The following is a 26,380-nucleotide window of genomic DNA, read 5'->3' as shown; positions in this document are numbered from 1 at the left end:
AATCGCATAATCTAATCTAATCTTATGATTCAGACAGTGAATCTCAGAGCTATTTTATTAAACCAAAGTCGAGGTAATGGACTTCGGAGCAGCGAGCACTTCATTCGACAAATCTGCTCGGTGGAAGGGGAGAGGTGCGGGCGGTGCAGAGAGTGAAAGACTGTTGTTCATCGGTGTGTGAGGCTATCTCCAGGGATTGTGAAGCCAGCCATGTCATTGTAGTTTCACGATGAATGAAAGCAGGGACACAGCCAGAATATGTGCAGCACTTCAAGCTATCTGAAGCATTTCATCTTCAGCAGCTCCGTGCCACCGCAAAAGCAACTCCAGCGCCCAGGCAGCCACGAGTTCTTTGTAAAGAAAAGAATTCATAAGCACTAACTGAAACGCCTGCCCAATACGGATTAGCTTTAGGTACTCAAGTCCCAGCTTTCAGGTCGTGCATGTGTTTCCCTCAGCCGTTGAACTGAGTGGTTTAAAATACTTTGCAGAAAGTCTACAGAACGGTGGAGCTGGGTTCAATCTTGACCTTGGGTGCTAACTGTGCAGAGTTTCCACATTCTTCCTGTGATCACATTTCTGCCCAGTATTCCAGTTTCCTTCCCACATCCCAAAGAAGTGCCGGAATGTTAATTGACTACTCTGTAGATAAACAATAGAAGAATCCAAGGAGAGATGATGGGCATGAGGTAGGGAATAGGTTGCAGGTAAAAAAAAGGGGAAATGGAACTGATAGGACTGCCAGCATGGAACCAATGGGCCAAATGGCCTCCTTCTGTATCACAATGTACACACATACCTGTTCGTGCGTAACTGGAATAAGTCTTTGCTTGGAGAGTTCTCGCAGGATATTCAGATCTGTCCTCATGTCAATCTTACACCCAACAACCAACACTTTGGCACTGGGACAGAACTCCTGCGTCTCACTTTGCCACTGAAAGGAAAAAGAAAGCAGCAAAATGAGCAACAGATCATTTGAGGTGCAATGAAATAACAAACCTTCAAAGTGTGCATAGGTTCTAGGAGCAGAATTAGACCATTCGGCAAATCACGTCTACTCCGCCATTCAATCATGGCTGATCTATCTTTCCCTCTCAACCCAATTCTCCTGCCTTCTCTCCATAACCCCTGAAGCCCGGACTAATCGAGAATCTGCCAATCTCCACCATAAAAATATCTATTGACTTGGCAATAAAAAACAAAGTTCTGGAGTAACTTAGAGATTGAGCACGTCCAGAGAGGTCGCCTGACCAGCCGTTCCTCCAGCACTTCCTGTGTTTTACTCAAGATTCCAGCATCTGCAGTTCCTGTGTTCCAAAAGTTATGCTCCTATAGTTATTTAGTGAATCTTAATAATTATGAAAATTACTGTTTTGAAGGAATGTTCTGAGAAGGGGGTCACACATTCAAGATCAGGTAGTTCCAAACCTCCTGACTTTGATTATGCGGCATAATTACTAATTGGGAGAATAGATTTCATAATTTAAATCAGCAACTACCTACCTGTTGCTTGTGTTTAGATGGGGGTCTCAAGACTAGATGAAGTTATTTCATTGCCTAGTTCAGTTAGCATGAACTACGTTTTAACTTTTTTTTAAATGGACCGATACACTGCTGGTCAGACCTTGCATGGATTGAAGACAAGTAATCCAAAGGGAGTCTGAAGAAGGTTCGCGACCCCAAACTTTGTCTGTTCTTTCCCTCCACAGATGCTGCCCGACCCAACAGCTTCCTCTGGCACTTTGATTTTAAACCAACTAATCCATTGGATTTTTTAGATATGCTGATTTTAAAAAAACAACTTTATTCTAAAGTGATCATTTGTTAAAAATTACAGGATAAAGACATTTAGGACTCTATTTTTTGGAGTGAGGGGTGGTCTTATAGAGGTGTACAAAATCATGAGAAGAATAGATCGGGTAAACGTTCAGAGTCTCTTGCCCAAAGTAGGGGAAATCGATAACCAGAGGATATAGGTTTAAGGTGAGGGGGAAAAGACTTATTAGGAATCTGAGGGGTAACCTTTTTTTACACCAAAGGTGGTGGGTGTATGGAACGAGCTGCCGGAGGAGGTAGTTGAGGCAAGTACTGTCTTGCTTGCTGCAGCTTAACAGACCAACTAATGCAATATTACACTGATAAATATATAATAATTAATAATATAATAGTCAGTAATACTAGATAACCAAATCATGATCGTGCAAAACTGAAGTCCGTAGTGAAACCAAAAACAGTCCATAGAAGATCATATTTGCTTAGGTTGTGGTAAGTGTTCTATGTGATTCATGTTCTTTTGAGATGTTGCTTGGCCTGCAGCTTGACCTGCTGAGTTACTCCAGCACTTTGTGGCTTCTAATGGTTGGTGTGTGCAGTATTCAAGAGCCAAATGGTTACTGGAAAGAAGCTGTTCTTGAACCTGGAGGTCACGGTTTTCAGGCTCCTGTACCTTCTTCCCGATGGTAGCAATGAGACAAGAGGGAGATCAGGGTGGTATGCGTTTTGATGATATTGGGTGCCTTTTTCTCTTCAAGGGTAGGGTATCCATCTTCAGTATCCGTGATGGACCGGGCAGTGTCTCCTACTCTCTGGACAACATTAATTAAATATAATTACATTTCCTTCAAAGCTTTGTTTAGAAAGTAGAACAGAGTTGGGTTTCATTTAGTTTATTGTCTCGTGTACCGAGGTTTAGTGATAAGCTTTTGTTGCGTGCTAGCCAGTCAGCAGAAAGACAATACACGATTACATTCGAGACTGCGTACAAAACAGCAGAGCATTCCTTCTGGTGTGAAAAGAATCTTACTCTCTGACAAAATTAACCAGTGATAATGTCTTTGTTGCTGCATCAGTTTATGAAATATTATTTCATGCAATTAGCCTTTGCTTCACTTCACACAAGGCTGAAGATACATCAACTCCCTGACTGCTAATGAAGATGCCCTTCCCATTTTCTGCAGCTCTACTTTCTCACACCGTGAACTGCAGACTGCACTGTGTGGCCCCAAAGGAGCCCTTGTTCAGTGAGCCATGACCTGTGCAGTGACCCAGGCCCTCAGTTTTCCTGCTGGTGGTTCCCAGAAGTGTTGACAGTTCAGGAAGTTGCAAAGGGATTAGAGTTACGGCAGCCCCCGTAGAGAGGGGGCATTTGAGGCAGGAACTTGCCAATGATGGGTCACACATCACCGATGGCAGGGTCGATTTGGTGTCAGTGGGATCCCGACCTCTTCCACACACTCCTCGTCAGCAACTATTCCTCCCTAATATTTGCGCCTTTGGACACATTCCAGCAGGATGTCACTTCACTGAACCATTGATGGATCAGGAGTTCACTGGACCTTGCCCTGATGCATGTTCCCGCACACAAAAAGAATGGAAAATTAAAGACAACAGCATTGCCACCTTTACCCGACTAAAAGTCCCTTTCCGCAGCTTCAATTTACAGGAACATGACTGTGGACTTGTTTATAAAAAAATCACAACTAAAATAGCGGAAATCTAAATATCCACCTGGTGAATATTCAGCAACTAGGGCTCCCTATCCCTCCACTGCCCGTAACTCCATGTGCCTATCTAAAAGTGTCTTAAATCTAACTATAGGATCTGTGAGGAAGTTCATAATGTATGTCTTTTGTATTCAGAGTCTGACAGATTGCTCATCTCACCCACTGTTGCCAGCCTCTCATCTGGGCCATTAATTTACAGCTTTCCTTGAACGTCCAGAATCCCACACGATTAAAGCTCATAATTTGATTTATTCCATCAGGACTAATTGTTATGACATCAACTGGTTATCTGTCGACTGCATAAAGCTTTGGAATGACTGCCAGTGACAGATCAGAATTCAAATGTTGAATTCAGAATTCAAGGTTTATCAGGAGGCTGCCTGGATTAGAGGGTATTAGCTACAAGAAGTTTTGGGATAAACTTTGCATCATTTTCTCTGGTGCGCTAGTTTAGTTTACCGATATAGCATGGAAACAGGCCTTGCGTCCCACCGTCCACGTCGACCATCAATCCCTTGTACACCAGTTCCATCCTACACACTAGGTGGGAGGAAATGTGGGAGGAAACCAGAGCACCCAGAGAAAACCCACGTGGTCACAGGGAGAACAAACAAACTCCACAGACAGCACCCATAGTCAGGATTGAACCCGGCTCTCTGGCACTGTGAGGCAGCAACTCTACTACTGTGCCACTGTATTGGAGGTTGAGGGGATACCTGATGGGAGTGTATAAAATTACGAGAGGCATGGATATGGTGGACAGTCAGAACCTTTTCCCGAGGATGGAAATGTCAAAGACTAGAGGGCATAGCTTTAAAGCGAGGGAGGCAAAATGTATCGCAGATGTGCAGGGCAAGTTTTATTTTACACAAGGTGGGGGCTGCCTGGAACACATTGCCAAGGGTGATGAGGAGACAGATGCAGTGGGGACATTTAAGAGGTTTTTAGATAGGCATGTGGATTTGCAGGTAATGGAGGATATGGATCATGTGTAGGTAGCTGAGATTAGTTTAACTTAGCATCATGTTCGTCACTGACATTGCGGGTCATAGGGCCTGTTCCTGAATTGTAATGTTCTATGTTCCATGAATGTTCACAATGGTACTTCATTTGTTCCCAGATAGTAATCAGATATTCCCTCATACCCTGATTGTCTGAAAGTCCATTCATCTCAGCCATGGGTACAATCAATGGTTGTGGATCCATAGTACTCTGAAGCAGACATTTTCAGAGTTACCATCCTCTGCATGGAATGCTTTTCATCCCTCTCCTAAAGGTTTTCCGACTATCCTGAGGCCACATCCCAGGTTCTGGAATCTCAGCATCCACATTGCCCTTCCTTTCCCAGGTTTTTAAATTATGGAATTCCATATCCAGTGCCAATTATCCTGACTGGTCGATTGCTCTGCACAGTTAAACTTCTTGTGTGACATCTAATTACAGGTATCTTCAATCTGGTCACCTTCTTATGCTTCACATGTAGTTCTTATTTGTATATAAAACGATAGACTATTTGACCCAGACCACCAGACATCCCTACGTTTTCCAGTAAGCACCTGGGAAGAGGAATTCTGAGTAATCTCCTGCAATAATAGTAGGTTGTCACATGTACCGAGGTATAGTGATAATCTTTGCTTTGCATGCATCCCAGCAAAATCATACTGCAGACTTCACCTAGGCAGTAGGCAAATGTCGCCTTGTGTCTGGCGCCAAAGTTATAAAAGTTCACCGAATATTCCCCTCTACTGCCTGCCACTGCACGTGGCCGCAACAACTCTCCCCTACCTCCCCCCCTCCCCCCTCCCCCCTCCCCCCTCCCCAGGTCCCCCCCCTCCCCCTCCCCCCTCCCCCTCCCCCCTCCCCAGGTCCCCCCTTCATTCTCAGCAGGCACCTCCGGCTCCTTCATTCTCGGTAGGCCCCTAGCCGGGTCCCCTCATTCCTTAATACAGGGTACCCAGGCCAACGTGCAGAACCCTTATTTTCCATATTTCTGTACAACATCAACAGAGTTATTCAACCCTGAGAATCTATACCGTTTCCCCAGAGCACTCTCATCAGTCCCATTCGCTTACTTATTTCCCTGTAGCCTATTCTATCCCATTTAATTGACAACTACTCCTGATGTTCCCATCACACATCTATACCATACGCAAATTAGAGAGACCAATTAAACTACCAGCAGGAACCAAACAGCTGGAGTAAATCATCAGGTCAGGCTGCATCTGTGGAGGGAATGGACAGACATTGTTTCGGCTCGGGACTCATCTTCGGATTGATGCACGTTCCCTCCATTTCCTCCACAGTTGCTGCCTGACTTGCCGAGCTTGAGTTTATTTCCCTCAAGGTTCCGGCATCTGCAGCGTCTCGCGTCTCTAATTAAACTACTCGCACGTCTGTGGGATGCTGGAAGAAACTGGAGCACTTCAAGGAAAGGGAGTGTAACGGAAGCCAGGATTGAATGTGGATACTGGGAGCTGTGGAACACCACTGCTATCTTGGTCTTGAATGGGTTTTAAAACCTCTCTCTCTCTCTCTCACTTGTTGAATGAGCCTCTACCTTAGTAGGCATGGACCCTAAACCCTCAAGAGGTTGAGAATTCTTTAACACTGTGGATCCTTGGTAAAAGACTAATTTGAAGGCATCAAAAGACAAAAGAACTGATCAACCAGGAAGCAGTATTTAGCTGACACACTTCTTTGGTTTTCAATCGTGGGAAAAAAAAAAAAGAAACTCTGAACTGATGAGGACTCAGTAGAGATCCAGTGGGAACAGGAGACAGTGTGCATCAAAGTGAGCTGGCGAAACAGCCTGCAGCACATTTTACTTTTGGAGAAATAGTTAAGAGGACTGCTCACAGTTGTGCTGAAAATCCAGGTCAAATGTCAATGTCCAGTCCACATACAGTTTTGATGTTCACTGTTGTCAGATGGACAAGGCTCATTTACTTGCAGCCAGAAGGTTGAGCTAAGGTGATTTGGGGATGTGGGGAACAGATCCGACCATTGTCTGTTGCTGGTAGGTTTTACCGCACGGGGGAAGCTGAATGGAGGCCTCATTACTGGAAAACAGAGCTCGGGCTAAATCCAGAAAGTAACACCAGCTGTTACAGGAGATTAACACCGAGGGGAAGGTAATTTGCGGATACCAACAACCGAGCAGAGAAAACAAATGGCCACCACTCTCCTCCCCACACTGACCCCTTGCTCATTCTTCACCTGTTCCCTGTGCCCTCACAAAGTCAAAGCTTCTAATCTAACCAGATCTCGGGAGACACCAGCAAACCCTGCTCGGCCATGGGAACAGCAACTCACTGACCACACACTGAATCAAACAGCTGGCGGGTTCTAAGCTTCAATCACAGTTGCCTAAGCAACAGATTAAGCCCATGTTTTTGTATTGCCTCTGCTGAGCCTTGTAGGGATATGCAAAATCTGTAAGAGATACACCGGATTTAGAATGAAAAATATTATTTGAAGCCAGCCCTTTTTATCCTTCCTGTGTTAGGTTTTGGCACAAACGCAAGGAGGTGTCAGGGATACTTGGTGATTTCTATGGTATATTCACTGAAATGAGCAGTAACTACTGCTGAAGTTTAGTGAACTTCACATGTGTAAAACAAAATCCATTTAACTCAAAGATCTGCAGAAAGCATTAATTTTGCAACAAAAAAGTGCTGCAGGAACTCAGTGAGTCAGGCAGCATATGTGAAGAGAATGGACAGATGACGTTTCAGGTCACGACCCTTCATCGGACTGATGAACAAGATGATGTACCACGGAAGGGAAGAAACACCCCAGTTACATTAGTACTACAATAGACAAACTATTAAACTCACATTTACATGGCGTGGTTATACACCAAACCATCCCACAGAGCTTCACAAGTACATTAGCAAACAGAACTTGGATCGCGACCCAGATATAAACAATTATGACAGATATTCAAAAACTTAAAGCGTCAGGGTTTAAGGAGTGGCATCAAGGAAGAAAGTAAATTAGCGAAACAGAGGTTACAGGACAGAACAGACATGGGAACCAAAGGTAGGTTCACTCGTGGTGGGAATGCAAAAAGCACTGCGATTGGAAGTGTGGAGATCTCAGAGGGTCGTATACTTGGAGGAGGTTACAAAGATAGAGGGGAGTGGAGTTACTGAGGGAATTAAAGACAGTTAAGGGTGTCCATCTTCTTTGCTTCTGGAGGGAGCCCCTTGCCACTGTACAGATTTGCATGTCTGTTGCCTTTCCATTGCCCACCCAATGACTACAATGTTGGTTCAACCAATGTAGGAGAGCACCACTCAAAGCCAGTGGACACTGGGTTTAATGTCATCTACTTGTGATGTAGAAACAGGAACATTTTGTATTTGGGGTTGCTGGACAATTCTGATTTTCCTGCTATCCCACTCCAACCCCTTCTCCTTCTCAGATACATGAAAATCTCTAGATACAGCATAGTGTAAGGGAACTTGGTGGTGCTGGATTAGCAGATTTTCCAGACCACTGGATGTTGTCCATATTAATGTCCAGACCACTGGATGTTGTCCATATTAATACCACAACACATCCTGACCCAAAACGTCACCCATCCTTTTTCTCCAAAGATGCTGCCTGACCCACTAAGTTACTCTAGCATTTTGTGTCTATCTTCGGTGTATACCAGTATTTGCAGTTTCTTTTCTACACACCTTTAATTTACTTTTGTCTTGAAATGTTACACAGTATTCAAACAAACTTCCCAATGAATGGGAACTGGATCCTCAAGGAGAGCAAGAAAACCGAAGAAGACAAAATGCCAGAGTAACTCAGCAGGTCAGGCAGCATTTTTGGGCAACATGGATGGACTATAATTTGGGTCGGGACTGAAAGCTCTTCGACCTGAAACATTAGCTCAGATCCCCATTCCACAGAGGCTGCCTAACCTGCTGAGTATTTCCAGCATTTTCAGTTTTAATTCAAGGGAACTGCAGCTCTGGTGGGTGGAAAGGGAGCATAGGAAACTTCATCTGGTGCACTAGATGGTATTCGGGCTTGGTCAGATTTGCAGGTTAATGGGGTTTTACTGAAATTTCTGTCGCGATGCTTAACTAGCTAGTTGCTGTCGTCAGATCTGAGATCAGAATTAATGTGTGTCCTGTACTCTGCCAACCAACAGAATATATTCTCCTTAAAGTCATTGCAGTCAGTTTTCAATTGTGTAAAATGTAATAGTTGATTAGCTTTAGAGCAACTTTACACTTGTACCAGTTTAGCAAATTTAATCCTGTATATTAGTTCTGCTCTGAATTTTAAAAGCAACATTTAATTAGAACTACTGCAGCAAGAAATGGTGTTGTTCAGGTTTAGTATGCTGGTGCTAACATCACAGTGATATATGCAGAAACTGCCAAGACTTCTTTTCTCATCAATTTCAATAGCAGCAAAAGCCCTTTCAAATCAAGACCATGCTGACCATCAGAGCAGCTGGCATTTACAATGGAAGCTCTCCGTAAACACTGGCACCATTTTCAAAAGGGAGCTGAGGAGGGAGCTTGGTTTATTTGCTGGATCAATGACAGATTTTATATATCGCGCAACTCACCCATCTCCAACAGTGAAAGTACGCACCTTCCAAATGTCTTAATGCAACTCATCATTAGTGACAAGAGGTAAGTACAGGAACTGTGGTAAAATATCATCAACATATCCTTCATAAGGGGATACGGGGAAAAAGCAGGAACGGGGTACTGATTTTGGATGATCAGCCACGATCATATTGAATGGCGGTGCTGGCTCGAAGGGCCGAATAGCCTACTCCTGCACCTATTTTCTACGCTTCTATGTTTCAAAAATGAAAGATCCGTTCCTGCACTGTACAGTTCCATGCTCAGTCTGAAGAAGGATTTCGACCTGAAACGTCACCCATTCCTTCTCTCCAGAGATGCTGCCTGACCCGCTGAGTTACTCTAGCCCTTTGTGTCTCGTTCTATGTTCAATGTTCTTATATGCCCACCTGTTCATATGCCAATTTAGACAGCATATTGGGTAGAGAGGAATGTACAGTCCTCAAGAGATTGCATAGAAGAATAGCCACACAGGACATGCCTTCTTCCAGTTTAAGGTATAGGGGTCAAGGGACAAGGAACTGCAGATGCTGGAATCTTGAGCAAAACGCACAAAGTGCTGGAGGAACTCAGCTGGTCAGGCAGCATCAATGACCAGAGAAACAGCACCTCATATTTCCCTTGGGTAGGTTACAACCGAAAGGAATGAACAATGAATTCTCCAATTTTAGGTAAGTAATCTAGGAACAACTCTCTTTTGTTCCATAGATACAAAGACAATAGGTGCAGGAGGAGGCCATTCGGCCCTTCGAGCCAGCACCGCCATTCAATGTGATCATGGCTGATCATTCTCAATCAGTACCCCATTCCTGCCTGCTCCCTATACCCCCTGGTCCCACTAGCCCTAAGAGCTCTATCTAACTCTCTTTTGAATGTATCCAGTGAATCGGCCTCGACTGCCTTCCGAGGCAGAGAATTCCACAAACTCACAACTCTCCGTGTGAAAACGTTTTTCCTCATCTCAGTTCCAAATGGCTTACCTCATTTTCTTAAACTGTGGCCCCTGGCTCTGGACTCCCCCAACATCGGGAACATGTTTCCTACATCCAGCATGTCCAATCCCTTAATAATTTTATATGTTTCTATAAGGTCCCCTCTCATCCTTCTAAACTCAAGTGAATACAAGCCCAGTCGCTTCATTCTTTCATCATATGACAGTCCCGCCATCCCGGGAATTAACCTTGTGAACCTACACTGCACTCCCTCAATAGCAAGAATGTCTTTCCTCAAAATAGGAGACCAAAAATGCACACAATATTCCAGTTGTGGTCTCACTAGGGCCCTGTACAACTGCAGAAGGACCTCTTTTCTCCTATACTCAACTCCTCTCATTATGAAGGCCACCATGCCATTAGCTTTCTTCACTGCCTGTTGTACCCCAACTCTGCACTGTACCCCACCTGGACTCGCACCCATTTCTCCTCATCCCTCACTCCTCCCTATATCCCTTCCTCTGGCTCCACAATTTTAACCTCTTCCATCCTTATCTCACACTTTACCTTTTGTTGTTTCATCTCTGGCCTTTGTCCAACAATCTGCCTATCCAAACTCCTTTCCTGTATCTATCTATCTATCTATCTATCTATCACCATTTACCTGGCTTTGTCCTAGCCCTCCTCTCTTCCAGCTTTCACAACCTCCTTCTCCCCCCCCCCCTCCCCAACAGTCTGAAGAGGGGTCCCAACCCGAAACATCACCTATCCACATTCTCCAGTGTTGCTGCCTGACATGCTGAATTGCACCAGCACTTTGGGTCTGTTTTTGTAAACCAGCATCTGCAGTTCCTTGGGTGTGCGATATTTAAGTTCAGGGCCCTTCTTCAAACTCAAGGTGTCGGCTCACTTCATACTCATTTGTGGGCCACATTAGAGCAATTTTTTCCCCCTCAAACTGTTTGTTTTCCAAGGCTTACAAATTCATGAGGTAAATGTTCATTCCTTTTCTCTCTGCTGAATCCCAAGTGCACAATGCAGCTAAACTCAAATTAGCTGCACCTCCAGGCCAGTAATCGCAATCAATTTGACTTCCGTGGTTTTTTCTTGCAAACGTTATACACTCTTACTGTTCTAATAGTTCCAAACCGATAAATTTGTTTTAAAATATAATTTTTTTAAAACCCAATGTCCATTTTCTACAGCGTTCACAAATGCTGTCAGTGCAGTGTCATTTACTGCAGTTGTACTTTCGATTTATACAGCTTGGAAGAGCATCAAATGCTAACACGGTGCGATTTTACAGTGCTATCAAAATCCCACTAAAGAGCAGGATAATCTTCGGGGGGAAAATGAATCTTATATAAAGCAGAGAGACACGCGAGGCACGGGATAATGAGACGATCTCATAAAGAAGTAAAGTGCTCTCAGACGTTGATTGTGTCATTGAGTCAAACTGCAACTCAAACTATTAATCCTAAAATGCCCGTCACAAGGGAGTTACATTCACTCATGTCTGAAACATGCATCGCCGATCTGAATACTCTTTGTTTGATGCCGAGCATCACCGCCATTTTTTTGTACAACACAGTACAGAGAGGATGATTGGGTAAAAAGGTGTTTGTACAGATTCAGCTGGCAGGATTAACTGGACCAATAGGCCAGAAATTCCCACGTCTACGTTATTGAAAGGCAGAATTTGGCACAACTTGCATCCAGGACTTGCCGTTGAAGGCAAGGTATTTCCTCATGTACAAACGGTAGCTTTTCAAAATGTTCTGAAATAGAAAAACCACAACAGTTTATCCCACTCAGTCCCCCTTCTCCCCTCTCCCTTCGGGCAGAAGATATAAAAGCTTGAAAGACACATATATCCAGATCCAGGAACAGCTTCTTTCCCTCTATAATCCGATATTGAACAGTCCTCCCTATAACCTAAGGCCAAAGTCCCGATCTCCCAACCCATCTCATTGCAGACTGTAGACATTTTTGAGCGAAGGGGTCACACTGGCTGTCTCCTCATCTCTGCTACCCCCCTTGAAATTTAGTGTGTTTTGAAAAATTTCACCAATGGATCCACCATCCTTGAGACATTTCCCTCCAAAACCCTTGGGGGTGGAAAATAATCGAGTCCTGATGATTTGTCTGCCTTCAGCCCTGAGGATTTCTCTAATATCTTTTTCCTTGCGACTGGATTTTACAAGTTGCTTGATGTTAGCCTGCCTATTCACCTCCGGATGGAGTTTACAGCAATTGCCTGGTCCATCGACATCGCCACCGTTGAAGGAGGCTGGAGGAGCCGCTGCCTCAAACAGGTATCCAACATCAAAGACCCAACTAACCCAGGCCATGCTCTCCTCTCACTTCTACCATCGGGAAGAAGGTACAGGAGCCTGAAAACCGTGACTGAAAGGTTCAGGAACAGCTGCTTCTCAACAACCATCAGGCTTTTAAAGACAAACACAACACCAACCTCAGCAACTATGCCCTTCTCCACGGCATCTCGGTTACTCTAACAATGACTGTTTTTTGTAGTTGTATTGTGAATTTATTGATTTTTTTAAATTGTTTATTTATTAAGTGCATGTATTGAGATTAGGGGCCTGTTCTGCTGCAGCAGGTAAAAGCTGACTTGCTCCAATGGTGGTACATGCAGGTCCACCACCAATTTCCCAGCACCTTTCTGGTTCCTGGGCCTTTCTGGATCATCTGTTTTGCTGGACCGACAGACGTCATGGTCATGGGGGGGGGGGGGGGGGGGGGAGGGCCGAGATACCGGCCCGCAAAGTCGGCAACAGAGGGCAGCTATGATCTGCCGGCTCAGGCCGGGGTGGAGTTCCAGAGCCCCTACCGCAGGGGGGGCAAATTCAACCCTCCGATCGGCCACGGAAGTCCTGAAGTTGAGATTGTCCACCTCACTCAGAATGGGGGCCACATTTTTGGGGGGACTTCCTGGGGGGGGAGCAGGGAATTTTGTTCCGGATTAAATAGATCAGCGTAGAGTAGAGTGCGGCGTAGGTTCACTAGGTTAATTCCCGGAATGGCGGGACTGTCGTATGTTGAAAGACTGGAGCGACTGGGCTGGTACACACTGGAATTTAGAAGGATGAGAGGGGATCTTATTGAAACATATAAGATTATTAAGGGATTGGACAGGCTAGAGGCAGGAAACATGTTCCCAATGTTGGGGGAGTTCAGAACCAGGGGCCACAGTTTAAGAATAAGGGGTAGGCCATTTAGAACAGAGATGAGGAAAAACTTTTTCACTCAGAGTTATAAATCTGTGGAATTCTCTGCCTCAGAAGGCAGTGGAGGCCAATTCTATGGATGCTTTCAAGAGAGAGTTAGATAGAGCTCTTAATGATAGTGGAGTCACGGTGTATGGGGAGAGGGCAGGAACGGGGTACTGATTGTGGATGATCAGCCACGATCACATTTTAATGGCGGTGCTGGCTCGAAGGGCCGAATGGCCTACTCCTGCACCTATTGTCTATTGTTTATCACCAGTTGCCTGGACCTGTATGACAATGGAGTGGCTCTTGACTCTCTTGCCTCATTCTTCTCCCAAGTTGGATGATCTGCCACCAGATGTGTTCATTCCACATCTGTTCTAACTGGCACTGCCTCAAGTCCACTCTGGGGCATTAGTACAGGGAATGTGCTTCTGCCTACAACTTCCCCAGTGAGAGGCAGAAGGCAAGAGTAGTATCAGGGAGAGAGAGCTCATTTCTGTACTTGACTATTTCCTTCTAATGCCCTGCAATAATCCATTTCATTCCTGAATAAAAAAGGATAAAAATAAGGGGAAATAAGGGGAAAGAATCCTCACCACCCAGTGATGACCCCTTCTCTCGTCTCCACCGACCCCCCTCCTCTTGGACTGCCCCCTTCTACCCTCTTTGGACCTTTCGTTTCTATTGGGTATGATGAAGAAGGGTCTTGACCCGAAACGTCATCTATTCCTTCTCTCCAGAGATGCTGCCTGACTCGCTGAGTTACTCCAGCATTTTGTTTCTGTCTTCGGTGTAAACCGGCATCTGGAGTTCCTTCCTACCACAAAATAGCATATGTCGAACACGATCACAACAGTGACCAGAAACACTTCGAGCAGTGCACAACCGCAGGAAGAGAAATTAACATTTCGGATCTGACCTTTTGTCTGAAAGCAGCATATTCTCGTTTCTAGCCTTGGAGATTATGCCCCTTATTAAAGCTGTGACTGACACATTTGAATGCCAAGGAAGCAGCGGACTTGAAATGGAGAGTATTATAAGAAGTTCACATGACCCTATAAAAAACATGTCACAGAGATACGGAGATACGAGAGCTTGAAATGTTCTTTCGTAAGTATTATTTCTCACTCTTTTCCACCAGGTACCAGTTTTTATACGTTCTTTTGTGAATTGCGTTCAGACATTAATTTTCATAAAGTCCTGTTTTATCACCTCAATCTAAATGACAGTATCTCCAGAGGTACACCATTCCCTCAGGCTGGAATTAGTTTCTATTTGTAGCACTGCCCAAAATTACCATTTCAACATTTCATTCAAAATTAAAGTTTGGGCCTCAAAATACGTTCGGGCATCAGGAGTAAAGTTCAAGGATACTTTTCATTACCTACGGACTTTATTCATGACGGGTTCCAGAATTATATGATTAAAAAAATTCTCGCACATTTGTTCATTTGCACACAGATATGCAACCAATCTTTCAGAAAAGAAAGCACTTTTAAGTTTTAAGATGTTGTTTAAAAAATAAACTAAATTTTAATCGCAAAACGATGGCGGTAACATAAAATAGCACAGAACAGGTGCAGGCCACTCGGCCCACAATGTCTGTGCCAAACATGATACCAGGTTATATAAGAAAATAACTGCAGATGCTGGTACAAATTGATTTATTCACAAAATGCTGGAGTAACTCAGCAGGTCAGGCAGCATCTCGGGGGAGAAGGAATGGGTGACGTTTCGGGTCGAGACCCTTCTTCAGACTGATGTCGGGGGTGGGACAAAGGAAGGACATAGGTGGAGACAGGAAGACAGAGGGAGATCTGGGAAGGAGGAGGGGAAGGGAGGGACAGAGGAGGTTAAGCTAATCTCCTCTGCCTGCATGTGATCCATATCCCTGCATTCTCTGCATATCTATGTGCCTATCTAAAAGCCTCTCCAGTACCACTACCGTATCTGCCTTTGCCACCATCATCACCTTTGGCAGCACGTTCCAGGCCTCCACCACTCTGGGTAAAAGAAACGTACCCTGCACATCTCTTTTAAATTTTGCCTCACTCACCTGAAACCTGTGCCCCCAAGTCATTGATATTCCCACCGTGGGAAAAAGGTTCTTTGTCTACTCTATCTATGCCTCTTAATTTTATATACTTCTATCAGGTTTTTCCTTGTTATTTGTTCCATCATGCTTGTGCTTCTGGACTTTACTAAAGTACTCCAATATGAGATCTACAACACCACCTTTCCACCCAAGATATGTACTTTCTATGCTTTACATTACTAGCAAGAGACTGCTCTGAAGCTACGTTAAAGACTGCACTGTAGAAATTTAGAAACAAGGAACTTCAGATGCTGGTTTACAAAGGAAAGTCTGAAGAAGGGTCCAGACCCGAAACGTCACCCATCCATGTTCTTCTGAGTTACTGCCTGACCCGCTGAGTTCCTCCAGCACTTTGTGAATTACCCTGTAGAAATAATTTGGTTACCTTGTTTATAGACAATAGACAATAGGTGCAGGAGTAGGCCATTCGGCCCTTCGAGCCAGCACCGCCATTCAATGTGATCATGGCTGATCATTCTCAATCAGTACCCCGTTCCTGCTTTCTCCCCATACCCCCTGACTCCGCTATCCTTAAGAGCTCTATCTAGCTCTCTCTTGAATGTATTCAGAGAATTGGCCTCCACTGCCCTCTGAGGCAGAAAATTCCACAGATTCACAACTCTCTGACTAAAAAAGTTTTTCCTCATCTCTGTTCTAAATGGCCTACCCCTTATTCTTAAACTGTGGCCCCTGGTTCTGGACTCCCCCATTGATTAGGTAAGTGGGTTTACCATTTGAACAAACTTGTTAGTGCACATATTCCTTATATTAAAATCTAGATAACAATAGCATAGACAGAAAAAACACTCAAATGTGGGAGAAGGCAGGAACGGGGTACTGATTGAGAATGATCAGCCGTGATCACATTGAATGGCGGTGCTAGCTCGAAGGGTCGAATGGCCTCCTCCTGCACCTATTGTCTATTGTCTATTGCCTATGTGCAAATTAATGTTGCTAAAACATTTACAAGACGTGGGCAGCACGGTGACGCAGCAGTAGAGTTGGAGCCTTGCAACGCTTACAGCACCAGAGACCCAGGTTCGATCCTGGCTACAGGTGCAGCCAGTATGGAGTTTGTACGTTCTCCCCGTGACCACGTGGGTTTTCTCCAGGAACTTCGGCTTTCCTCCCACACTCCAAAGACGTACAGGTTTGTAGGTTTAATTGGCTTGGTATAAATGTTTTTTAAAATTGGCCCTAATGTATGTAGGATAGTGTGTAAGAAAATAACTGCAGATGCTGGTACAAATCGAAGGTATTTATTCACAAAATGCTGGAGTAACTCAGCAGGTCAGGCAGCATCTCAGGAGAGAGGGAATGGGTGACGTTTCGGGTCGAGACCCTTCCTCAGACTGAGGAAGGGTCTCGACCCGAAACGTCACCCATTCCCTCTCTCCTGAGATGCTGCCTGACCTGCTGAGTTACTCCAGCATTTTGTGTAGGATAGTGTGAATGAGTGGGGATCGCTGGTCGGTGGGCCGAAGGGCCTTATTGCGCTGTATCTCTAAACTAAACTAAACTAATAAGTAATTTCTGCCTTCCAGCCACGTCGAACACGACCTGTCTGCTTCCTTCAGACGACTTCAGGGCGGCACGGTAGCGCAGCGGTAGAGTTGCTGCTTTACAGCGAATGCAGCGCCGGAGACACAGGTTCGATCCTGACTACGGGTGCTGCACTGTAAGGAGTTTGTACGTTCTCCCCGTGACCTGCGTGGGTTTTCTCCGAGATCTTCGGTTTCCTCCCACACTCCAAAGACGTACAGGTATGTAGGTTAATTGGCTGGGTAAATGTAAAAATTGCCCCTAGTGGGTGTAGGATAGTGTTAATGTACGGGGATCACTGGGCGGCACGGACTTGGAGGGCCGAAAAGGCCTGTTTCCGGCTGTAGATATATGATATGATATGATATGACTACAGGCAGGCACCAACCTTCTTTAAAACACTGTCTAGGGTCTCTGGACGGCTGGTGTCAAAGCAGATTAGCACGGCATCCGAGTCGGGGTAAGCCAACGGGCGAACGTTGTCATAATATGCCGATCCTGGAGGGGTCAAAAGAAAGCAAAGATGTCAGAACGGGATGCGGACGACATGTTGGTTCATGCAGGCCCCGTCATGACAAAGCAACATACAGGTTCTTAATAAAACAAATGCATTAAATAGGAGATTTTTCACAGCAGGATGCAGACAACAGCAAAACGGAGAACTGCTGAGCATATCATTTGTCAAAGAGCTTCATGCTCGGGTGACCGCACGTCCTCATACCTGACTTTTCATTGAAATTGAACTTCTAGTGCAAGAAAATCCATAATCCAACTTCCAGACAAACAAAATTAAGCCGGTGACCTCAGCCAAGAATCCAATAGCCAAGGCATTTGAAGCATTGTTGTGGCAAACAGGAACATTTTGAATCTTAGGAAATACCGACAGACTTAAATTCAAGTGCAAGGCGTTGGTAAGGTCGCACTTTAGTCTAGTTTAGAGATACAGTGCAGAAACAGGCCCATCAGTCCGCAGAGTCGTTGCCGACCAACGAACCCCACACCTAACACTATCCTACACGCACGTTTACAATTTTACCAAGCCAATTAACCTACAAACCTGTACGTCTTTGGGGTGTGGGAGGAAACCAGATCCCGGGGAAAACCCATGTAGGTCACGGGGAGAACGTACAAACTGTGTGCCGTCAGCACCCATAGTGAGGATGGAACCCGGGTCTCTGGCACTGTAAGGCAGCAAATCTACCACTGCGACACTGTGCCGCACTTGGAGTATTGTGTTCTGTGTTGGTCACCCTATTATGGGAAAGATGCCACTAAGGTGGAAAAGGTGCAGAGATTTGTGAAGATTTTGCCAGGACGCAAGAGCTTGAGCTATTGGGAAATGTTGGGCAGGCTAGACTTTATTCCAGCACAGGAGGCTGAAGGGAGAGGTTTATAAAATCATGAGGAAATAGATAAGTTGAACGTGGAGTCCCTTTCTCAGGGTAGAGGATTCTAGAACTAGAGGGCATAGGTTTGTGAGAGAGGAAAGATTTAATATGAACCCAAGGGGCAACTTTCTCACCCAGTAGATGGTGGGAATATGGAACGAACTGTCAGAGAAAGTAGTTGAGGCAGGTACTATAACATTTAAAATACATTTGAACAGGTACATGGATAAGAAAGGTTTAGCAGGATGCGGGCAAAACATAGGTAAATGGGATTAGTTTAAATGGGGCATTTTAGTTGTCATGGGTGTGTTTAGAAATCCTGCAGTCACATCAGTCTGAAGAAGGGTTCTGACCCGATAGGTCGCCTGTCCATTTTCCTCCACAGATGCTGCCTGACCCACTGAGTTTCTCCAGCAATCTGTTTTTTTGCCTCTGGTTTTACATTCCATTCCTCCTCTACTCTCCTGATCTGATACCCTTTTGTGCCTTCTAACCTTTAACCTTTGTCACTTAATCCAACCAATCACCTCCCCTCACCAGTATCCACCTATCACTTGCCGGGGAGCTTTCTCCCCCCCCCCTCTCTGTCAGTCTGAAGAAGAGTCCAGACCCAAAATATCATGAGTCCATTCCCTCCACATTTGCTGTCTAACCTGCTGAATTCCATCAGCAGTTTATTGTTTTGTACAGTATGTAGCTGGCCTGCTGTTTATTAACAAAAGAAAACCTCTCCATTTATTCCAACAGCCATTTTCACTCTTGCTACCATTTCTCTACTGGATTCTGGCCAATGTAAATGACGACTGCAGGTTGTTAAACTACCACCAAGCACATCATCGATCCAGTCATTTCAAGGTTGCCAAAATGGCTGCCACACTCCAGATATCACTGTGTGTAAAAAAAAAATCACAACCAGCAAGATTCTACTGTGAAAATATTGCTCACACAGGCAGTCGTTTCCAAGGGATTTTCTTCTGACTTGGGGGCTCTAGTCTATCTCTCCAGAGCAGAACACAAGAAAATAGGTGAAAGAGTAGGCCGCACAATCACTGGTAGATTATGTGGCGGATCTGCCACGAGGCCTCAACTCCTCTTCCGTGCCAGTTCCCCACAGCTCTCAATTCCCTGAACTTTCAGACATTTATCCACATCCTCTTTCACTTGACCCCCAATGTTCTAGCTTCCGTAGCTCGCTGGAGTTGTGCTTTCTGGAGATTCATCACCCTCTGCAAGACTTGAAATAAAACCATTCAGAAAATTCCAACACCTTTTCACGCAAGAGAGCTCATTTTCACAACTTGTCTGTCTATCTTTAATAGCTGGACAATGGCTGCCAAAATATAAACAAGTATAAATATAATGATTATAATCAAAAAACCACAGCCAAAATGGACTTCAGTTCTATCCATGCCATGTCAAACCTGCTGGCATTCGTTTTGTCTAGGTTTCCTTCATAGATGGGTTACCTTTCTTCTACTACGGATAAGCTGAAACAATCAAAGTAATATCGATTAAGGAGTACAAAGGCATGTCACAAAACACATTCATGACATGCCTTCACACCAGTTCAAACTATTTTACATCCTAATGGTGAAAGGGGTCTTCATGCCCTTACAGAGTTGTTAGTGGAACTGGCCTGGGTAAATTGTCCCTAGTGTGTGGGTGAGTGGGGAGCCTGGGAGAGTTGATGGGAATATAGGGAGAATAGAATGGGATAGGATAGAGTTAGTGCAAATGGATACTTGATGGTCAGATCACACTTGGCGGACTGAAGGGCCTGTATTCATGTTGAATTTCCCTTAGACTAACAGACAAGCAACCAAAAGAGGTGGCAGTGACTTGGACACGACAGCATTCTCCAGTTCTGTGCTGCAGTCTTCATTATAACTTGGTATCCTCCAGTTCAGATAATTCAGAAATTGCCATTCAGTGAAATTGATCCAAATAGACAAAGGAGTGAGAAATTAATATCTCGACCCGAAACGTCGCCCATTCCTTCTCTCCTGAGATGCTGCCTGACCTGCTGAATTACTCCAGCATTTTGTGAAAAAATACTTTCGATTTGTACCAGCATCTGCAGTTATTTTCTTACACTACCATAACACAAAGGGCATCTCAAGCTGATACCATTGATCCATGATCAAAAGATTGAAAAGATGAAGACAATGTTCAGAGCTAACATGATGCCTTGCTGAACTATGTACAAACCTTCCAACTTTGCTATTATTACCAATGGATTAAACTAATATTGCGATTTCAAACAACACATACCGATGTCACGTTTTTGAACAATTTCATGCCATTAGAAAAAAATTTTGTCTCCAATTTATAGCATACCATGAAGAATAGCTGCCCGCAAAACCATTAAACTTGGGGAGTAAAAAATAAGGCTACATTATTCTTCTTTGAGGTTATTTTTTACAATTTCCAGGGAAGATTGTAGCAAACAGGCCAGTTGCAGATAACTTGTTATTTACACTGAATCACTGGATATTGGAAATCGTCTTAAAACAAATCTATTATGGATTTAACTGACACCAAGTTTGCTGGGTAAACTGACATGCGAATGATTCTGGTGTATTCAGAAGTCTGGAATACATCAGATTTTTATGAGATTCAGTCAATAGGAGACTGGGGTTGGGCAGGTTAATAGGCAGCAGCGGAGAGAGAAAGATCCAGCTTTGACATACGCTGTCTATCTTTAGGTAACTTTAGATATATCTGTCCGAGCTGTCAGTCCAACTGGATTGCAAAGTCCAAGACGATTTTAGATCTAGTCATGTTATCCAAAATCCAAATGAATGGTGAATTGGCAAGTTAAGGGGAATGATTTGAGGAGTTCCATTGCAGGAGGGTTAGAAAAAACACAATACGGAATGAAAACAAAAACAATTATTGCAAACAGAGTTCATGTGTATGAAGGAAACATAGAAAATAGGTACAGGAGTAGGCCATTCGGCCCTTCGAGCCTGCACCGCCATTCAATATGATCATGGCTGATCATCCAGTTCAGTAACCTGTACCTGCCTTCTCTCCATACCCCCTGGTCCCTTTAGCCACAAGGGCCACATCTAACTCCCAGGTGCATCTAACCAGGTGCTGGTTTACACCGAAGGTAGACACAAAATGCTGGAGTAACCCAGCGGGTCAGGCAGCATCTATGGAGAAAAGGAGTAGGTGACGTTTTGGGTCGAGATCCTTCCTCAGACTGAGAGTCAAGGCAAAGGGAAACTCGAGGTATGAAAAGGTACAGAACAAATCAGAGTTGACACGGCTCTGAATTGTTCTGAACCATCAGAGTTAATGTCTCAGAGTTGACCTTCCAGCAGAACAGCTTTTGCAAATATATAGATAAATATTTGGAAATATATGGTATATTTGGTCAATCTGATTGCATCATACAACTTGCACTGCGCCGTTACAGCAATATTAATCTATTAACTTTTTATGTACAAACTCCACCAAGTACTTATTTCACCATTCTGTTGCCAGTACCAATGACAATTAAACACTCTTGACTTCTGGGGAAATCATTTTTTTGCTTTTACAGCTTGGGTCTTAAGCATTGCTAGGTTGGTACAGGCAAATTGGCAGTACATGCTACATTAAATAGAAGGAAGATACAAGAGATTCCAAGCCTTTTCTTAAGAATTTACTTTCTACATTGTCAACAGGGTAGGGCCAAAAGCCTGTTTCTCAGGTCTGAGATCGGACCACTGAAGCTGGTGGCTCGTCAGTAGACTTTTACTTCAGACTTTAGAGATACAGTGCAGAAACAGGCTCTTCGGCCCACCGAGTCTGCTCAGAATCCTGTGCTAACACAAACCTGAAGTACGATGCTGAGTTTGAGCGTTAGAGGAACATATCGGGCAGGAACAATCATGAATTCATTCGACTTCACCAGAACTAAAGTCTGCACTGACATTGTCACACACTGGGCGTTTAGCTACTGTAGGATTTCAGATGCTGGGGGTGGGGTGGATGAGTGGTGAATGAAAATGAGTAATTTCACAAAGGATACTAAAATATGCACACTGCATACCCAAATGTTATGGCTTCAAATCTACATCTTAGTGGAACTGGTTCTTTAAAAACAAGGTAAATAATTTGCTTTTTTTAAAAAAGAGAGAGATAACATCGGAATATTTTATGTCTGCATCAAAGATCAAAGTTGCTTGTTCGTCCATTGCTTGTTGTCTTAATTAAATTTTAAAACTTCATACAAGATACAGAAGTCCAACAAACACAATTTCTACCGTATTAGCTATTTGTAGAAGTTTTAGTGGAATTAGAACTTAGACACATGCCAGATAACTTAAAAACTAGCAAGATATATATGTTCGGCAGCTACACATAAAGAAAGAAAATCTTGTTTGAGAGGCTGTGAAGAATATATGTATGCATGTGGTAATTAATTAATTCCAAAACCAAGACAGTGGAAGATATAATAAGATTGCAGGTAAATATATTTCCATTGGTATTTTACAAACTAAAAAAACGTTAACAGATTTAATTTCAATTGACCCTTTAAATACTGATTTTCTGCATCCGTAAACATGTAACAAGAACTAAAGTTGATTGAATTGGTTCATTCAGAATGGCTGAGTTTGCATTTTAACAAAACAAGAGATTTCTGTACTGTTAGGAGTGGAGCGAGCAAGGAAAGTTGTCCAATTCCAGGTTTCCTTTCAGGGGCAACATCAGTATTTGCAGCAGAATGTACACCTCTCAGCAACTATGTGCGACAAGAGTCGAGAGTGTTGAACTGGCATTTATATCGGCAATGGAACAATGACATACTTACTTCCTGCAGCTTAACATGCCTGTAAACGCCGTTTAAACCCACAGATAAATATACACTAATAAAATGATAAATTAGTAACCAAAATACTAGGTAACTATAATAGTGCAAGATCAAAGTGTTTAGTGCAGCCAAAGGCACAGTCTATTGTAGATCATAGTTATTGAGGATAGCATTGTGCAGTATTCAGGAGCCTGATGGAGCCTAAGAGGAAGCCGTCTTGAATTGTATTTTTAATTATTATTAAAAACGAGAGCTGTAAACAAAAATTAATCCATTCCAACAAACAATCGAATACAGAATAACATTGTGATGGTTGAAAAGACTGCGAATGAAATGACTACTATCATTGCTACCCCAATATCATGTTCCTCCCTTCATTGGAACGAGGAAAGTCTCTGTTAAAGGAACAGATTGAAAAAAAAAGAGCTGAAGGCAAGAATTCATAATGTGGCATTGTTGGGAGTCGTTTTTTCCCCATACTGTTGACGATTAAACAAATGCATATGCTCTAATGCAACATTTGATTTCAATGGGTGATGAATTAATATATTCACAATATGCTAATCGGGAACGATAGCTACATTGCAGCATCTGCCTTTCGGGTTTTATGCTTTTGTTAAACATCTTACAGAAAGAATTGTTACTGAATACCACTCATTCAAAGTCAGTGGACGGACAGAAATAAAAGAAAGAATGACGTGCATTTCTATGGCACCCTTAGCCTATCTGAAAGCACTTTGTACCCAAAAAGTAAATGCACAAACAGCAACATTACCAGATCAAGACACAAAGAGCTGCAGTAACTCAGCGGGTCAGGCAGCATCACTGGAGAACGGATAGGCTGCTATCAGGCAACCGAACCATCCCACCAACTAGAGAGCAGTCCCGAGCTACTATTTACCCCATTGGAGACCCTCGGACTATCTTTGATCGGACTTTATCTCGCACTAAACGTTATTCACGTTATTCCCTTCTCATGTAATTGGACATCGTGGATGGCACGATTGTAATTATGTCCAGTCTTTCCGCTGACTGGCTAACACGCAACAAAAGCTTTTCACTACACCTCAGTACACATGACAATAAACTAAACTCGAACTTAACTCAATAGGCGACGGTTCGGGTCAGGACCCTTCTTCAGACTCTGACTCTGAAGAAGGGTCCTGACCTGAAACGTCACTTACCCATGTTCTCCAAGAAATGCTGCCTGAACCGCTGGGTTACTCCAGCACTTGTTTTCTCTTTTTTTTGTAAACAAACATCTGCAGTTCCTTGTTTCTAACATTACCAGATCATCTGGTTACATTGATCATTGGTTAAGACACCAGGGATAACTCCACTGCTCTCTTTCATATTGGCACCATCTGACAGAGCAGTCATAGATTCAATTAAGTGCAAAATCTAAAGTAAATCCAACACATCGCTGACAGAGCAGCATTCCTTTGGTACACACCACTCTCAGCCTTAGTACCGTTCCATCGAAGCTTCGCACTGCCTCGGCAAGGCCACCAGCATAATCAAGGACGATTCTCACCCCAGTCACTCCCTCTTCTCACCTCGCCCATCAGGCAAGAGGTACAGAACTGCAAACCTCCAGATTCAGAGACAGTTTCCTCCCAGCAGTTATCAGGCAACTGAACTATCTTACCAACAATAGAGAGCGGTCCTGAGCTACCATCTACCTCATTGAAGAGCCTTGGACTATCTTTAATTGGACTTTACTGCACTTTATCTTGCACTAAACGTTATTCCCTTTATGGGGTATCTGTATGCTGTGGACAGCTCAAACTTCCCTCTGGAAGGCGACTCCGGACTGTCAAAGCAGCCACAGCCAGACATAAAACAGCTTTTTTCCACGAGTAGTAGCTCTACTCAATAACCAAAAGTCTGCAGTCTCTTTTTGCTCTGCTTTATTGCACACATGTTTAAACCGTAATGTGTCTTCTTAATGTTTTAATGTTTTATGCATTATTCTTAATTGTTTGCTGTATGTTCGTGTTGTTTACTTGCGAGCGGAGCACCAAGGCACATTCCTTGTAAGTGTACATACTTGGCCAATAAACGTTCATTCATTGTCATTCTGTAGTCTTTCCACTGACTGGTTAGCACACAACAAAAAGCTTTTCATTATACCTCGGTACACGTGAAATAAACTAAAATAAACTAAACTAAACTAAACTAAACTAAGATGCACAAGTGTCTGGAGTGAGACTAAACTCCATAACCCTGTGGGTCAAAGGTAACTTAAAATACCCATCCAGGTACTTTGCAAATGTGAAATGGAAGTCCTACCTGCCGTTAAAGTTTAACAAGCAAGTCAACGCTGTGGTAAAAGCCAGCTTCTTCCAGCGTCGTACTATAGCTAAAATCAAACCATTCCTCCAATTTGACGACGTTGAAAAAATCATCCACGCATTCATTTCCCCCCACCTAGACTACTGCAACTCCCTATACACCGGGATCAGCCAATCATCCCTGTCCCGCCTGCAATTGGTCCAAAACGCCGCAGCGAGACTTCTGACGGGTACCCGTAAAAGGGATCACATCACCCCGATTCTGGCCTCTCTCCACTGGCTCCCAGTACAGTACAGAATCAACTTCAAGCTCCTCCTATTCACATACAAAGCCCTAAACGGGCTTGCCCCCCCACCCCCCCCATATCAAAAATCTTCTAACCCACCACTCTATCTCCAGGTCCCTCAGGTCGGCCGACTTGGGGCTACTGACTATCCCGCGGTCTAGGCTTAAGCTCAGGGGTGACCGCGCTTTTGCGGTTGCAGCTCCTAGACTGTGGAACAGCATCCCTCTCCCCATCAGAACTGCCCCCTCCATCGACTCCTTTAAGTCCAGGCTCAAAACCTATTTCTACTCCCTAGCATTTGAGGCCCTCTGAGGGGGTGCTGTGAACTGTTTATGTATGTGCTGTTATGTTTGTGTGCCATTGTATGTTCGTTCTTAGTTCCTGAACTGATGTACAGCACTTTGGTCAACGTGGGTTGTTTTTAAATGTGCTATACAAATAAAATTGACTTGATCTGACTTGACATAACTCGTTGGGTGACTTTGTTACCCCCCTGAACTTCCCTCCAATTGTTTTCCTTATATCTTGCTCCGCCAGTCATATGTAAACTCTGGTTGACCGCCCAAGCTATTTGCAGAGTTCTTCACAGTGTGTAGCCGAGAGGTGGTCCCAAAGGAGCCAAACAGGTTATCAGATAAACGTCAGCAAGCCACAGGTTCCCTGCGATACCTCAGCTATTGGTTCGCGAAAGGTTGGTGCGCA

At 43.9% G+C, this 26,380-nt stretch overlaps 1 protein-coding gene across 1 annotated transcript in view; it reads right to left on the bottom strand.

Moving 5' to 3' along the window:
- The window catches only part of rnd2 (Rho family GTPase 2), a 73,671-nt gene that overhangs the window by 4,656 nt on the left and 42,635 nt on the right, over nucleotides 1-26,380 (bottom strand). Inside the window, 2 exon segments of the mRNA XM_078424815.1 lie at nucleotides 800-934; nucleotides 17,294-17,403. Coding sequence (XP_078280941.1) covers nucleotides 800-934; nucleotides 17,294-17,403 — 245 coding nt within the window.

Source organism: Rhinoraja longicauda, chromosome 29, assembly GCF_053455715.1.
Source record: "Rhinoraja longicauda isolate Sanriku21f chromosome 29, sRhiLon1.1, whole genome shotgun sequence".
NCBI classification, from domain to species: domain Eukaryota; kingdom Metazoa; phylum Chordata; class Chondrichthyes; order Rajiformes; family Arhynchobatidae; genus Rhinoraja; species Rhinoraja longicauda.
This window is presented reverse-complemented; position numbering and strand designations above follow the sequence as displayed.